This window comes from Pithys albifrons, chromosome 4 (assembly GCF_047495875.1).
Source record: "Pithys albifrons albifrons isolate INPA30051 chromosome 4, PitAlb_v1, whole genome shotgun sequence".
NCBI classification, from domain to species: Eukaryota; Metazoa; Chordata; class Aves; order Passeriformes; family Thamnophilidae; genus Pithys; species Pithys albifrons.
This window is the reverse complement of record NC_092461.1, coordinates 63,568,764-63,582,773: the sequence shown is the minus strand read 5'-3', so window position 1 is coordinate 63,582,773 and position 14,010 is coordinate 63,568,764. Positions and strand designations below refer to the sequence as shown.

The following is a 14,010-nucleotide window of genomic DNA, read 5'->3' as shown; positions in this document are numbered from 1 at the left end:
ATTACCAGTGGAGTTGTAATGGTATAAAGGTAAAGCTGAAATATTTCATATCATGAACTATTGGGCTATGAGCAGGAATCAAACCACCACATCACAATCTGGTTTCACCTGGTCCATGCTTGTACTGTAGCAATTGAGAGGTAAATTTGCCTAATGCTGATTAGACATTCGTCCTGCATTCTGTCCTTCATTTCAGCATCTTATGTCTTTGTAGTAGTTCAGTCTTGTCACCTAAATCCAGAATAACTCATAAAAATTGGTGCTAATAATTAATATCAAGGCCATTGGTCAAGAATCTCTGCATAGCAAAAAAGAGTTATTGCTGTCTTGAAAATATTATTATGATCATGAGCAATTGGAAATTACTAGTGGATCTATATTTTGAGAGCTTCTGTCCCCAAGGTTTTTCATAAACCAGAATAGAAACTTGCATTACTCAAACAAGATTGAACTAAACATGTCTGAAAAACCTTTCAGAAAGCTTGTGTAAAACAAATACATTTATTAACAAAATGTTAGACAAATAGAACGATAGTCTCTCATCTTTACTCATTGCCTTTTGCAGTCCTGAAAACAGTGGTATGCTTAATTAAATACAGTGCTCCCTAAACTTATAAAGATTGCCTATTTGCTATGTTCAAGTATTTATTTAGAGAGGATGTAGGTTTTTTTTTTAAAAATACCACATCCCTAGCGTTAGGAATGTTTCACAGGTAAAATTGTTACATTCTTGAACTAAAGCTTTAATACTTAAGTGGAATGTGAATAATATTTCAAAACTCTTTGATGATTTTGTTAACAAATGTTTTATTTAACATTTAATGCCAGAAGATTAAACTCAAAATTAATAAAGTAAAATATATGCTTTTGCAGATATGATAAGATAAAAAAATAGTGTTTTAAAAGTACCAAACCCCCCTCAACATATTGTTATCTTCTCTGTAATTTCATTACTGTTCTGTCAAACATGGTGCTTATTCACTGTATTTCAGCTGTAAGGCTTCTGTCTTCATCTCTGGCTCACTTAAGAACTGATTAAGAATTTATTAATTCCTTTAAAACATGCAAAACCCCCACTACTTCCAAGAGGGAAAGCCACATAGCCATAAAGCTGCAAAACTTCCTGGAAGAATATTGATAAATAAAACAACTGTTATCATCAGTTAATTACATTTTAAGGCTAAATCCTTGGCTGGTGGAAATGGGCAGTCACTGACTAAAGCAGAGTCTATATGCACCAGTCAACTCCCAGCTTCCAAGTCATAGCAAGTTGCTTTGGCTCTCCATAAGGCAGAGTATTGTATATCTCAATAATATTCCATTATTATTCTTACACATTGCTAGGAAAGTTATATTTATAAAGGCAACATGTTGATTTTGAGTCCATCCCAATATACACGTTTGAAAATAGGTTTCCCTGAGCAGTTAAAGGAAACCTTATGTCAAATTATTCCATAATACCAAAAAACCTCACGAAAGTGCATATATGTATATGTGTGTATAGAAGCAGAAGAAAGCCACATTGCCACTTGCAGCACAGCCAGCTACCACTATATGGCATTTACTGTTGCAGATACAGGCTTGTGGGGGGTCACAGAATACATTTACATGAATGTAAACTTTAGCTCTTGGTTCCAGAGACCCCACCATGGGATGTCTTCCTGTTAGGCAAGGGGGTAAGGCCCAGGGCCTGCCTGGAAGTGGCACTTTATTTCAGGCAACTCTATGTGGACCAGAATCTACTCCACTGAAGTTGCAAAATTAAAGCTTTATTGCAAAAAGAAGAAACTATTTTACATCAAACTGGTAGCTAAGTTAGTATCTCAACTTTATGGATTTTTGTAGAGCAGATATTAAACCATTTTTTCCATGTCCCACACAGTAAATCTGGTAGAAACAATACCATGTTTCCCACTTGCTTCATGAATTATGAAGTGGCCAAGCTTAGAATGGCAACTGAATGCACTGAAAGGCATCAGCACTCTCAGTGAAATGTTCACTTCAAGCTCCTTCTCAATGACATTTCTTCAGCAAGTGCAGAGTTATATTTTTAACTGCAAGCATGGTCTCTGTGCAGGTTGGTTTGATCAGCGTCTCAGGAAGTAAAAATCCAAAGTGGCCAGTGTCACGCAGCTCAAATGCAAAGGCGTAGGGGATGCCATTTTTGTAGGCCCAGTCCATAGAGCTGCCAGAACTCACATCTGAAAGAGGAAATTCAGACAAAACTTTAAAAAAATGTTAAATGCAGGTCATATTGAAAGCACCAGAGCATTCCTGTGCCATTTTGTCTCTGGAACTCAGTGAATATACTTGCATCTCCAGCTGTTGCTTGCCCTGATCCTGAATACCCTTCCGAGAAGAGCATGGGCACCCAGTCCCTGGTGAAAGGTGCTCAGCATGGTATCGATTAGATCCTTGATTTTCATCAGAAAAAAAATTGTAACTGTTTTGTGTAGAGCAAAACTTTAATAGAAGGTTTAGAATAAAGCCTCAAACTGTTCTTGTCCTCATCTGAGTGCAGTCTAAAGCTTTCTTTCCACAATGATCTCCCAGCTGGATGGGTTCTGTGTGCTCCTAAGTATAACTTGGATTTTTTAGGCAATTTCTTTTCAGGGAGAAGAGGGAAAGTTGATAAAGTAATCTAACTTCTCCTTTTTAAGATGCTTTTAAAATTCTTTTCATTTGTATCATTTTCTCGCCATTTCCCCAGAGCATGAGAGCGTTTGCAGAGGTGGTGTCTAATATTACCAAACCTTCCCGAGGAAGTGTGCTGCTTATGCTTTCGTTATCTCCATATGTTCATTCCCCAAGACGCATATTTATATAAAGATCCATCTCTCATGTGGCCTGCTGTAATCTGTGCAATTCTGGCATTAATTCACACTGCTTTTCCTTTGACTCAGGACTGATTGCACTGCAATGAGCACAAGATGATGACCCTGCTATGAGATGGGGGCCCACAAGTGGAGCTGTAGCTGAAACACAGCAATGGCAGAGGAGATGCGGGAGGTTACTTGTGAAAAATCTTAAACTTTTTACTTTTTCCCTGTCTGTTATCATTACGACACCATTCAGGCCTCATAATTTCAGTAAATTAAAAAAAGTGTCTTGTTGAAAACTGTTGACCTTCTTTTTCTCTTGCCTGTCTACGGAGAGTTTGCCTAACAAATACTGTTACAACTTAGTAGTGCATTTGCAGTATCTGATGCAGATACACTTTTTAAGATCTTAATTTATCTTTCTTTTCAAAAAATGAATATGTTATTTTCTGCCTTTTGTCTCTCAAATGCTTTGCATTTTAATCTCTTTTATTGCATCAATTGAGTTAATCTTACTGCAATCAACTGTCTGAATCAGTTGCAAAACTTCTTCTGCCTTCCTCACAACCCAAAACTGGATCAAAGTTCACTTTAAACAGTGTTTGCTTTCTTTGTTATAATAAGGGTATTCTCCTTCTTACTATAGGAAGGTCAAAGTCACAAATCTGCCAGAGGAAAACTTACACAAAGTGCTAGATGCAGGACCGTATCTGTATCTGATACCGTAGGCTGACTGAAGAGCGTTAACAGCATTATAGGCTGCTGATTCCTGGGGAGGAGGAGAAAAACAAACACATAAATTAGACTTTGAATGAAATACTGTAATGGGATTGGAATCTGAGTCAATGGGTCATTGACTTCCGGAGCAATGTTGTGTTCCATGAGACCGTAGCAGCTAATTTAAAATTATTGTAAAGGATAAATACATTATTTTTTTTTATTGACAGCAATTCCCTGAGAAACCTCCTTTGACATTTTCATGACATAAAGAAGCTCACTTCACTGTGAATAACCAGACATTAAATATTTGTATTTTATATCAATTTAGAAAACACCATGACATGAAATAATCGGTTTTTTATGCAGTTTAAAAGCCATGCATGCTTTTTCTGTGGCTGCATTTCTCAGTCCACTAAATCTTGTCTCTCCTGGACTTGTGAAGGAGCAATGATGTCTTGTTGACACTCCACAGTAGTTCAGTTAGTAGACTGGGATGAAGGAGGCAAGTTCCACTCCTGAATATCTGATGAGGAGGTGAATGTTCACTGCTGGTCTAACTTTCTTAGGGGCTGTGTGATGCAGTCTTGGAGAACTTTTTCCACTATTGAAGAAATATAATTGTAGTACTGCAAGGGGAAAATCAGCACCTACATTTCAAAATCTGTGTGGATGCAGTCTGTTTAGGAGGTTCATGGCATCCTCTGAAACTGGGTGCAGAAGGCCTGGCTCATGACAAATTCTGAGGTTCACACATGGATAGTGCATCCAAATACAGAGAAAAGATGCACATATTCAAAAGGAAAATGAATATTATGGCCCCAAAGAAAAGGATGCCAGAGAATGTACAATGTAGGCTGGGCAAACACAGAGCCATCTCCCTACAGAAAACAGAAATTACCTTATTGGGACCCGGAAACTGCTGGACTTGGAACCATTGGGTAAAGCTGCAATTGTTACTTTAGCTGTTCTACTTCCATGAACTAAAGAGCTGCAAGTCTGGGTTTCTACAAGCCTTCATGAACTCAGTCCCTCCCTTGTTATTCATCAGGCTCTAGATGAATGCACCCCATACTTGCCTTTTTGTTTATGTTTTTCCTAACCTTCCACTTGCTTGCCCTTGTCAGGAGTCATGATTCTGACTTAATGGTCTGACCCATGCAGGGATTCCTGCTGTGGGTGTTTGCCTGAGTAGAGAAGCCAGAGAAAACTGCTTTAAAATGTCATTCTAGAAACAAAGATAAGTTAATTTTCATCTACTGATCTGCAGGTGGGGCTTTGGAGAGTTTATTTTACACTGCTCTTAGCAAATGAAAGTGCAGTTTTTCACTGTTACAAAAATTTGTTAAGCACAGCCAGATGTTTTGTGCTTTTGTCCATTTAAAATCACAACAGGGCTGGGTTCTGTGCAGAGGCAGCAACTGTCTGGAGGTCAGACTGGGAGTACCCCAAGCCCATGTCCACCACATGGGCAGGCATCCCTGGGCACTGTGAACTTGGAGCTCTTAGCCTTGAGGGGTGCAGCTTGCTTCCACTGTGAGATACGTGCCCAAAGAGGCAGTTCTATACTGCATCATCCTGTGCATGTTGAATCCTGAATAAATCAAGGCAACCAGTATTTGAACACCCTCAAGGAGAAAATGCCACATAAAATTACCAGATTTTTACAAAGACATACACGAATTCAGTAATGCCATTAAGTTCACTGCAAACACTAAGGCAAAGCACTGTACAGGAAGAAAAGGGATGAAAAGCAGGTGAAATTTAAAACTCTTGAGATGGATATATGTTTCTGCTGTGTTTTTTTCAATCTAAAAGAGCACTTTTATTTTAAGTATTTTAAAGGAACAGATTTCAGGAGAGTCTTAATAAGAGAGTTGTGCTAAATTAGAGCAGAATATGCATGTTGTGTTCAGTACACAGCTCTCCAGTTTCAAAGCAGCCCTGAATAACTGAACACTTGAATCAAAATGGTAACTGACAGCTCACTAGAATGATCTTACCCAGACAGAAACATCCTTTCTTCTGCTCAGAATTGTGGCCCACTGTTAGCACCAAATGTTATTTATCTGTTGTGCTTGGGGAGGTCCTACAGTTGCCCACTGTACACAGTCCTTGTAGACCAACAACCCTTATTCCATCAGCGTCAGGAAATGGAGATCCATTGCTTCCCAGCTCACTGTAATTTCCAAGATAACTGGAGAAGCTGAAACCTTCAGCCTAAGTCACTGTTTCAGAGACTTCAAAAATTAAAAACTATTCATTTAGGAGCCACCAGGTAATGGATCCTTTGGCTGTAGGCAAGTATTAAAACACACAAATAAATGAACAACACAATTCCATTCATTTTCACTATACTCTCCATAACGAGCTTTATAAATAAAAGGAAATTACTTCAGTTTCTTATTCCAACTTCCCTGTTCTATTTGACCTTCCTCAACAAAAAACAGTATGGAGTCTGAATACTGGTAAAATACTTAGAATTGGGATTTGGCTTCCCTTTGTCCAAGGCTGTTCAAAGCAGTGTCTCTCTTTTTCCCTTTAGGTCTGTGCTCCCTTCCTTCTCATGAGAAGCCTGATCCAAGGTCTCACAAATCTTAGGAACACCTACTAAACATTAAAAACTGGGATCCTTTGGTCTAAATGCTATGGATGGAAAGATAAAGTGTGTGTGTACTGAGGGGCAGTTACTCCCCTTCTCAGAATGGAAATGTCTCTTCAGCAGAAAGAAAAAACATGTAATGAAGATATATTGGTATCTGTGAAAACTCTCAGTTAGCTATTCCTTCTCCTTACAGCGAATTTTCTGTCTATAGTGTCTGCTATGTTCTATGGATATTTTCATCAGATACCAAATAATTATATACTTGCAGAGGAGATGCTGATTCTTCCTAACATTTTATCTTTATCTTCTCTGTAGTCTGTTTTTGAAAAAAACATTGCACACACCTGCGGATCTTCAAAGGAATAAGATTCAGTGGTTTTAAGTTCCCAGTCCATGTTTTTTTGATAAGTAATAATCATCAATTCACTTGGGGAACTCCTTACTCCTTGTTACTCCCCAAAAGAGGGTGGAGAAGGTAGAATAATAAGAAGATTCATGAATTTATTCACACTCAATATAGGGCTGGGTGGTCAGTCCCCACAAGCCTCCTATTTTTAGCTCCTTTGGCTGCTTAGTCAACTGCTTTGCTCTGTTTCACAGGAATGACGTCAGACAGAAGAATGTTTAGTAGCTGCTGAAATTAAGTGTCTCAACAGAAATAAACCTACAAAGAGAGTTTAGTTTGTGGAGTGCTGGCTGCTCAGCCTCCTGACATCTGAGTGAAACTTCAGCAAAGCTCAAGGGAGTGACAGCATAATTTATTCTGCACAGAACAAATCTAAGGTGCAGTTAAGCTCCTTGGGGGCAAACTAGCTGAAACTAGCAAGTTAAAAGTCACTGCAACTTTCAAGGTACAAATGGGAGATATATGGAAAATGTAATTTTACTGGGGACTGAGGGTGAGAGAAAGAGGCTTGCAACTGGTTGATGCAATGTGGGTCTGTGAGCAGGAGCTAACATGTTTCCCTAGGAGAATAAGCCATAAGGAGGGTTTATGAACAGGAGGCTGGCTAAAACAAACCTCAGACTGCAAGCAGAGGGAATAGTTCTGCATTTGGATGAACATGGAATACAAGAAATGTATGTATCTGTAAATCAATAAGCTTACATAAAAAATATACTCTTATTATTCTTCTAAATATACAGAAGCCCCTGATGTCAATTAACTGCTTGCCTTAGGTTTAAAACCACTGTTTTTTATCATTCTAAGCAGAATGATACATAATGCATCTGAAGCTTTAGTTTTGGTGAAATCTAAGCGATTTCTCCTTGAGCTGATAAATGTAAACAATTTCAATTTTATTTTGTTCATAACATTGAAGATGATCCTCTGTGTGCTCCTAGTGTTTAAGTTCTGTGCATGAAGAGACAGAATTTCAGCTAGATGCCCAAGGACTTGACTATATAACTCCTATTACAGTTAATTAAATAAAATGATAATAACTATAATTAAAACCTAGGGATTTATCCTATAAAGTAATTTAAAGGGGCTGATGGATGGCAAGAACTATACCATTTTAATCAAATTACCACTGACTCATGGCGAGTGAAGGTTATATAACCAGAAATGTGATTGCAGGGAAATACAGAATAAATACCTCTCAATATTAAATATGTGCAAAGTATTGAAGAAACAAGCCTCCTCTCAAAACAAAACATACCAAAAACTTATACAGGGTAGAATATTCTCCCAAGCTTTAATGTACTTACCACACAGTTGAAGTTTGGAATAGTTGCATATTTGTAAGAATAAGGGTACAGCAGCATCTGTGCATATGCGTGGAAGGACAAATAGGCTTTTATCTGTTTCCGGTGTTTGCGGAGAAAAAGAGCAACAGCCTTTACTTCAGGCTCTGACTCAGGAAAGGGACCACAGTAAGTGTCATCACATGGGTGAAATGAAGCACCTTCATCTAGAGATTGACAGAGAAAGTTGATGATGAACAATCCCAGGGAATTTCTGAGGGTCAGCTTCTGGCTCAACCTTTTTTGGCTCAAGTGAAAAAAAGCATGAAAAGCAATAAACAAATTGCTTGTGACTGATGGGCATGAGTCAGTGGGACCTCAGTGCAGCAATCTGCTTATTCATCTAGTAGACACACTAAGTTGAAAATTGGCCAACTCCACAAGACAAATCTTTAATGCCTTTAAGAGCATTTTAATGTACTGGCTATTACAGTGGTGGTTACAATGGTAGGCAGATAACCTCAACAGGCATTATCTTAGAGACTGGTTTAAAATATGAGAATAGTTCCTGACTCTAGACTATTTCACCACTGCAAACCTCATGGGGAAAAAATTACAAGCCACACAGGATGATTGCTCAGTTAGCTAAAATAGAAATTATCTCAGTTTGCACAGGGCCTAAATTTTCTTCAAGTTTGGGGCAGGGATTCAGTCCCGAGGGTATCTTTCACTATTTCAAACTGCTCAGGTGGCAGCGAGCTGCACAAGAGTAGCCTGCCTGTAATATCCCATGAGGTACTGAAAGATGAAACTTAGAAAAGAAGATGTGGTAGTGGCTTCTTTATCATTTAGTAATTCTGGATCTAAGCCATCAACTCATTTACAGCTTAGGGCCTGGGCCTGAAAGAACAATATTTATGCAAATCCACTCCATTCTTTTACCCACGCTATTTCAAAATACCAAAGGTTTTACAGTGACCTGCAGAATAATAATAGTTTGTTTGAGAATTTCCTTGGTGCCATCAGGGATTTACAAAAGCAGTGCTTTATTAGCTTTCCTTTGTAATAGTAAGTACTGCCATCTTCAATTAATAAGAAAAGAGCAGTATGTGAGAAGGCATAATGATATAAACTAAACCAGGGTTATGCATTCAACATAATGCCAAAATTAAAAAGTACAAGAATTTCATGGTACAGTTTCATTTGTAAGATGAAAATTGAGACTACCATTCAGTGGCCACAGGTGGGGATTTCAAAAGGTATTAGTGCTTGGATTGCAGTGGCTATGAAAGGGTAATACAGAGGGCAGATGGTCTCCTCTCCTCCATGCAGAACAGATGGCCACCAAGTCATCCAAATCCCAAGAGCACTCTGCCTTGATGTCTTGTCAGATAATATAGCCAAAGGAGAGCTATTTAACAAAGACTCCAAAGCCTTTCATTTTTTTATGGATACTTCGTCTCCTGTAACATTGTTGTATACTGAATCATGGAAATGGACATCACTGTTAATAAACAGATGAATCCTACAAGCTAAGGGTAAAATGACCCACTGGTAAAATATGACTTGGTTTAGTGACTTTCAATGAAGATAAAAACTCCCTAAACTGTCCAGCCTATTATTGTGAGCCATTGGCAATCCCAGCTGTAGTCAATTCTTTACCTTTAGTGAAGCTGGCTGGTAGTAAAAATGGGCTTCCATGGTGGCCTCGGATTATGTAAGGATATGCTTAATTTTCATACTGGAAGTTCTTTTAAAGTAACTCAAGAAGGAAAATAATTGATACAGTATCTATCAACTCCTGTAAAATTTCTAAGTTACAGTCATGAGAGGCGAATGGAATTGTGTAAAATGTTACCATGATGCCTTATTTTTGTACCTGATAGCATACTGGGGGAGGACAAGTATCCTCCAAAATCCATCACAAGATCAAGTGAAAAATGGAAATTTCTGCTGAGGTTGATAAAACCAATGCTTTGATACAGAAGGAAGACTGAGAGGATGAATGAGCTGGAGCATGATTCTCTAACTTCCTTGCAGCCACATTTCTGCACTACACTGCCAATATAGGGTACTGTCCTCAGTGAGCACTGGGATATGCTGGAAATTGGGATGCACCAGGAATTTTAACTCCCACTGCTGCTCTCTCAGGGACTCAGACGCAACCTCTTTAACTGATTTGCCCTATGACATAATTTAGTTATAAGTACCTCATGAGTTGCTTTTAAGTTGGTATTTATTTCATTATCATTAAGTCATTGTGCTGGTTTTTGCATATAGATATGTGTTGCAAGGAGCATTCCCATAGTTTTTACTGTCAGTATTCACGTGGGTCTGCGTGCAATTTCTGTGCACTGTTTTGGGTATAAGGGCACTGCAATGTGAAATCTAGCACAATCAGTGATATGTCCTTTTTCTTGGTCCCTAAAGAATACAGAAGTGATATCATAAAGTTTACATCAAAGTCCTACACTAGAAGGGAAGAGGAAAGCAGACTGGATGCTGTGGTATCTGTACTGACTAGCTCCCTGCTGCTAGCATGTGGTGGCTTTGCTGGGGCTGGATTCTGCCACAACACACCTGCCTGGAAGCCCCACAGTGAAGTTCAAGCCCGTCTGTAAGCTGTAAGTGTGACTGAACTGAATGAAAAGGTTTCTACAAGCACATACAGTTTTAAATGTTAAATAAACCATGATTATGCAAGCCTCAAAGTGTGATATGATCCAGATTCTTCTCTGACTCATTTAGTGTCCAGGATCTTCTGAGCACCACTCAGTTCAGTTCATAAAGAGCTTTTTATTGTCTGTTAAAATAGAGAATCAGACAGAGTCTGGGTTTCAGTGAGGGAAGCAGAGCATGTGGTTGGTGGGATGATGAGCAACCTTGAAGGAATTTTTACTTTTTAAACTTGTGGTTGTGGACTTGTCTTTCATTTTCACTTCAGGGGGCACATGCAACAAGTCGGGGATTACAACACACAATGCACATGGGTATTGTTACAGTTTCACTCAGCCTAGAAAAAAGGGGTTTTTAAATTAAAACTAGGCAAACATTTTTAAGCCTGAGTGAAAAGTGTGCTCTAATACAGTGGGTAGGGAGTGGGAAAAGGGAGGAGTACAGTCATTTGAATCCAAGAAAGATTAATTAGAACTAGAAAGAAAATACACTGAATGTTAATGTTGCACTGATAGGTACCTAAAATATGTCTCTGTAGACTCAGTAGGATAACTGATCCTTCCAATTATGCCAGTGGCTACTTCTGAACAGTAAATGTATGTTCCCAAAATAGCTGTGGTTGTGACTTATGCACCTAAGTAAATGATGGTAACAGTGAGGCAGGACTGGATCATTTTTTACATTATTTTTTCAGCATAAAATTGTCTTAAAGATTGTGATAGCAGCCCTGGGACTGCCTTCTCTAGGGGAGGGATTCTTAGCTAATGTAGGATTTCTGTAACTACTTCTGTGTTAGGCTTCTTCTTACAGCAAGTAGAATTCAAAAAATTTGAAGGCTTATTTCCCAGGTCCAAACTGTACTAAATGTATGCTTCTGTTCACACTCACTGAGTTTCTAATCTTCCCAGGCAGATTATTCACACTCACTTTTATCCTTGCAATTCTGAAAACTCTACTTAAAGGATCCAATTGTTGCAAGGCAAGCTGTACAGTGCTCACTCTTACTGCAAGTAATCGGAGTACCGTGGAAACATCTAGAGACTTCCAGTGGAAGAGGGATGGGCAGAAGGAAGGGCCCTTGCACTAGCAATATGCAAACATGATTTCTCATCTTTATAAGCTTGTAATATAAATAAGGAAGGTGGACTAATACTGAAGGAGAAACCAGCTGCACAGAGAGGTGAAGGAAGTTGCTCAAGATGGGACAGCAAATCAGAAGATATAAATCGCTGTATTTTACAACAAAGTGTTCTTACTTTCTTACTCCAGACCTTATAGGGCTGCTTACTCCTGTGTGAGTTGCACTGACTTCTCTAAGATTTTATAAAATACTATTTCTTCTTCACTGGACCCATTCCAAATCTTCTGCTAGTTATTTCATTAATGCTCCATTCTCTATGCAAAATTGAGGCCAGTTTCAATGAAGTATTTACAGAAGTACTGGGAGCTTAAAGTCCTATTTCCATGCATTTAGAAGCACCTTCTTTCTTTATTAAATCACTAATATTAAAGGCCATTGAGACCAACAAAGGAAATTTACATTTCCACAGTTAAAATAATTTCAGAGAAATGAAGAATTGAATAAACTGAAGTTTGAAATGTTTCCTAAAGCTGTAGTCAGGTAAATCCTGAAAAGTGATGGGTCAGGCTCAATACTGGGCTTCAAATTATTTATATGACTGTCAAAATACAGAATAGCTGTATGTGTGATTTTTTTACTTTTGGCACATTCTTCATGAAAACTTCTTACTTATGACAGGGTCTAGTTTTCCAAAGTTCAAGACTTGTTTTTTTTAGAAGCTAGAAGGAAGATCTGAGCCTTGGCTTGTGGCTTTACTGCAAAGGATCTTCAACTTTAACCATGGAAAAGAGAAGACTTCACACCTGATGTGACCTACCCTACTTGGCTAATTACCTCTGTTGGATAATTAAATACAGGGTAATCTGAACTGGGGGACCAGAGTACCTCTATACTTACCACACCATTTCACTTTCCAGTTGCGATTAGCATCAACACCATGACAGTGAAACCTCGTGTTCTTTGATCTTGTTTTTCTCCAAAATCGATCCTAACAGAAGTTACGAAATATTTAAACAGCAATATGGCTATATATTGGCAAAAATCTGTTTATACACATAACAAATCAACCCTGGCAAACACATTCACTATTCTAATTTAACTGGAGTAATTTACTTCCATTTTGCTAGGCACAAAGTAATGGACCAGATTATACAGAAAGTCACCTTTGAATGATGTAACAACCATGCAATCTTTCCTGTCTGGAATAATTTTTTGAGTAATACTACTGACATCACTTACATTTGTCCAGCTAAAATGATATCCATCCACATTAAATACAGGCATGATATAGAAGTACAGCTGAGTTAGCATCTTTCTCATGGCAGGATCAGTCTGGTATGTCTGAAGAGCCTAAAGCAGAAAAGCCAAAGAAAACACTTTCCATAATAAAAATGATTTTCCAATTAAGTATTGTGACGTTCTAAGACAGTCATGAGGCCTTTGGCAGTACAGAGATCTGGTCTCATGGCACCACAGACATCCTTTGAGCTCTGCTTGAAAGGCTGACATCTTCCTGCAAATGTGATTCAGATAGCATGTGAACAGATGAAAAGGTGTTCAAAAGACCTGATCCTCTCTGCTTCTCAGCTATTCTCAATAGTCAAGAAGATACAACTCACATTAAAGACAAGCAAATGCATACAAAGTATTTTTAGATGCAGGAGCTGAAAGTCAGTGGAATAGATTCTCAGTTGAGGAAATGAGTTTAGCTCCTGTAAGACAATGGAGTCCTGCTGTTTCCACCAGGTCTTAAAACATTTAAGGGTCACATTACATAAGCTTGTTATATATTCATAATATATGAGCAATTAAAAATACAGTCAGCTTATTCCTTTAAAAGTTAGAAACCCTGCTATTTTGGGAGAATCTTAAGTATAAAGGTTAGTAGAAGAAGACTAGGGAGGGAAAGTATTTTTTTCCTATTTTGCATCTTCCGCAAAAATCAGAGACTCCTAAGCAGTTTTGTTTGCTATTGCCATAGATGCTCCTTTACCAATTCCAGGAAGCTTGGACTCCATATGCTGTAGCAAATACTGCCCCTTGTTGTAGTTGGGCATCAAATTTGCATCCTTCAAAGTTTAGGGGTTGATTCTGTCCAAGGTGAGGAATTGAGTGCTTCTTGTGGTAGGCAGAAAGCGTTTCCCTCTGATGCTGTGTTCAGAGGGATGCCTGAGCCTGGCTCCTCTCCTGGTGCTGTGATTACAGCATTCTGCTTTGCAGGGTTTCTGGCCCTTGAGATCCAAACAGTAGTATGTGTTTGGGGGGCAAAGGGAAACGTTTGCTCTGAAATAAACTAAGGTAAACACTTTTCAATTGAAAAATGCCAGGGAACAGTGTGATGTACAGGAATTCAATACTTCTGGGCTCCTAACCGTTCAGCTGTTTGAATTACTGAAGCTGCCATGGGAGCTGACAGGTGCTTTTAG

At 38.6% G+C, this 14,010-nt stretch overlaps 1 protein-coding gene across 1 annotated transcript in view; it reads right to left on the bottom strand.

The window, feature by feature from the left end:
• Positions 1-771: 771 nt before the first annotated feature.
• The window catches only part of CPA6 (carboxypeptidase A6), a 79,938-nt gene continuing 66,699 nt past the window's right edge, over positions 772-14,010 (bottom strand). Inside the window, exons 7-11 of the mRNA XM_071553086.1 lie at positions 12,824-12,934; positions 12,482-12,572; positions 7,852-8,054; positions 3,504-3,588; positions 772-2,201 (exon numbers count right to left, since the gene is read on the bottom strand). Coding sequence (XP_071409187.1) covers positions 2,014-2,201; positions 3,504-3,588; positions 7,852-8,054; positions 12,482-12,572; positions 12,824-12,934 — 678 coding nt within the window. The 3' untranslated portion in view covers positions 772-2,013. The remainder of the gene's footprint in view (positions 2,202-3,503; positions 3,589-7,851; positions 8,055-12,481; positions 12,573-12,823; positions 12,935-14,010) is intronic.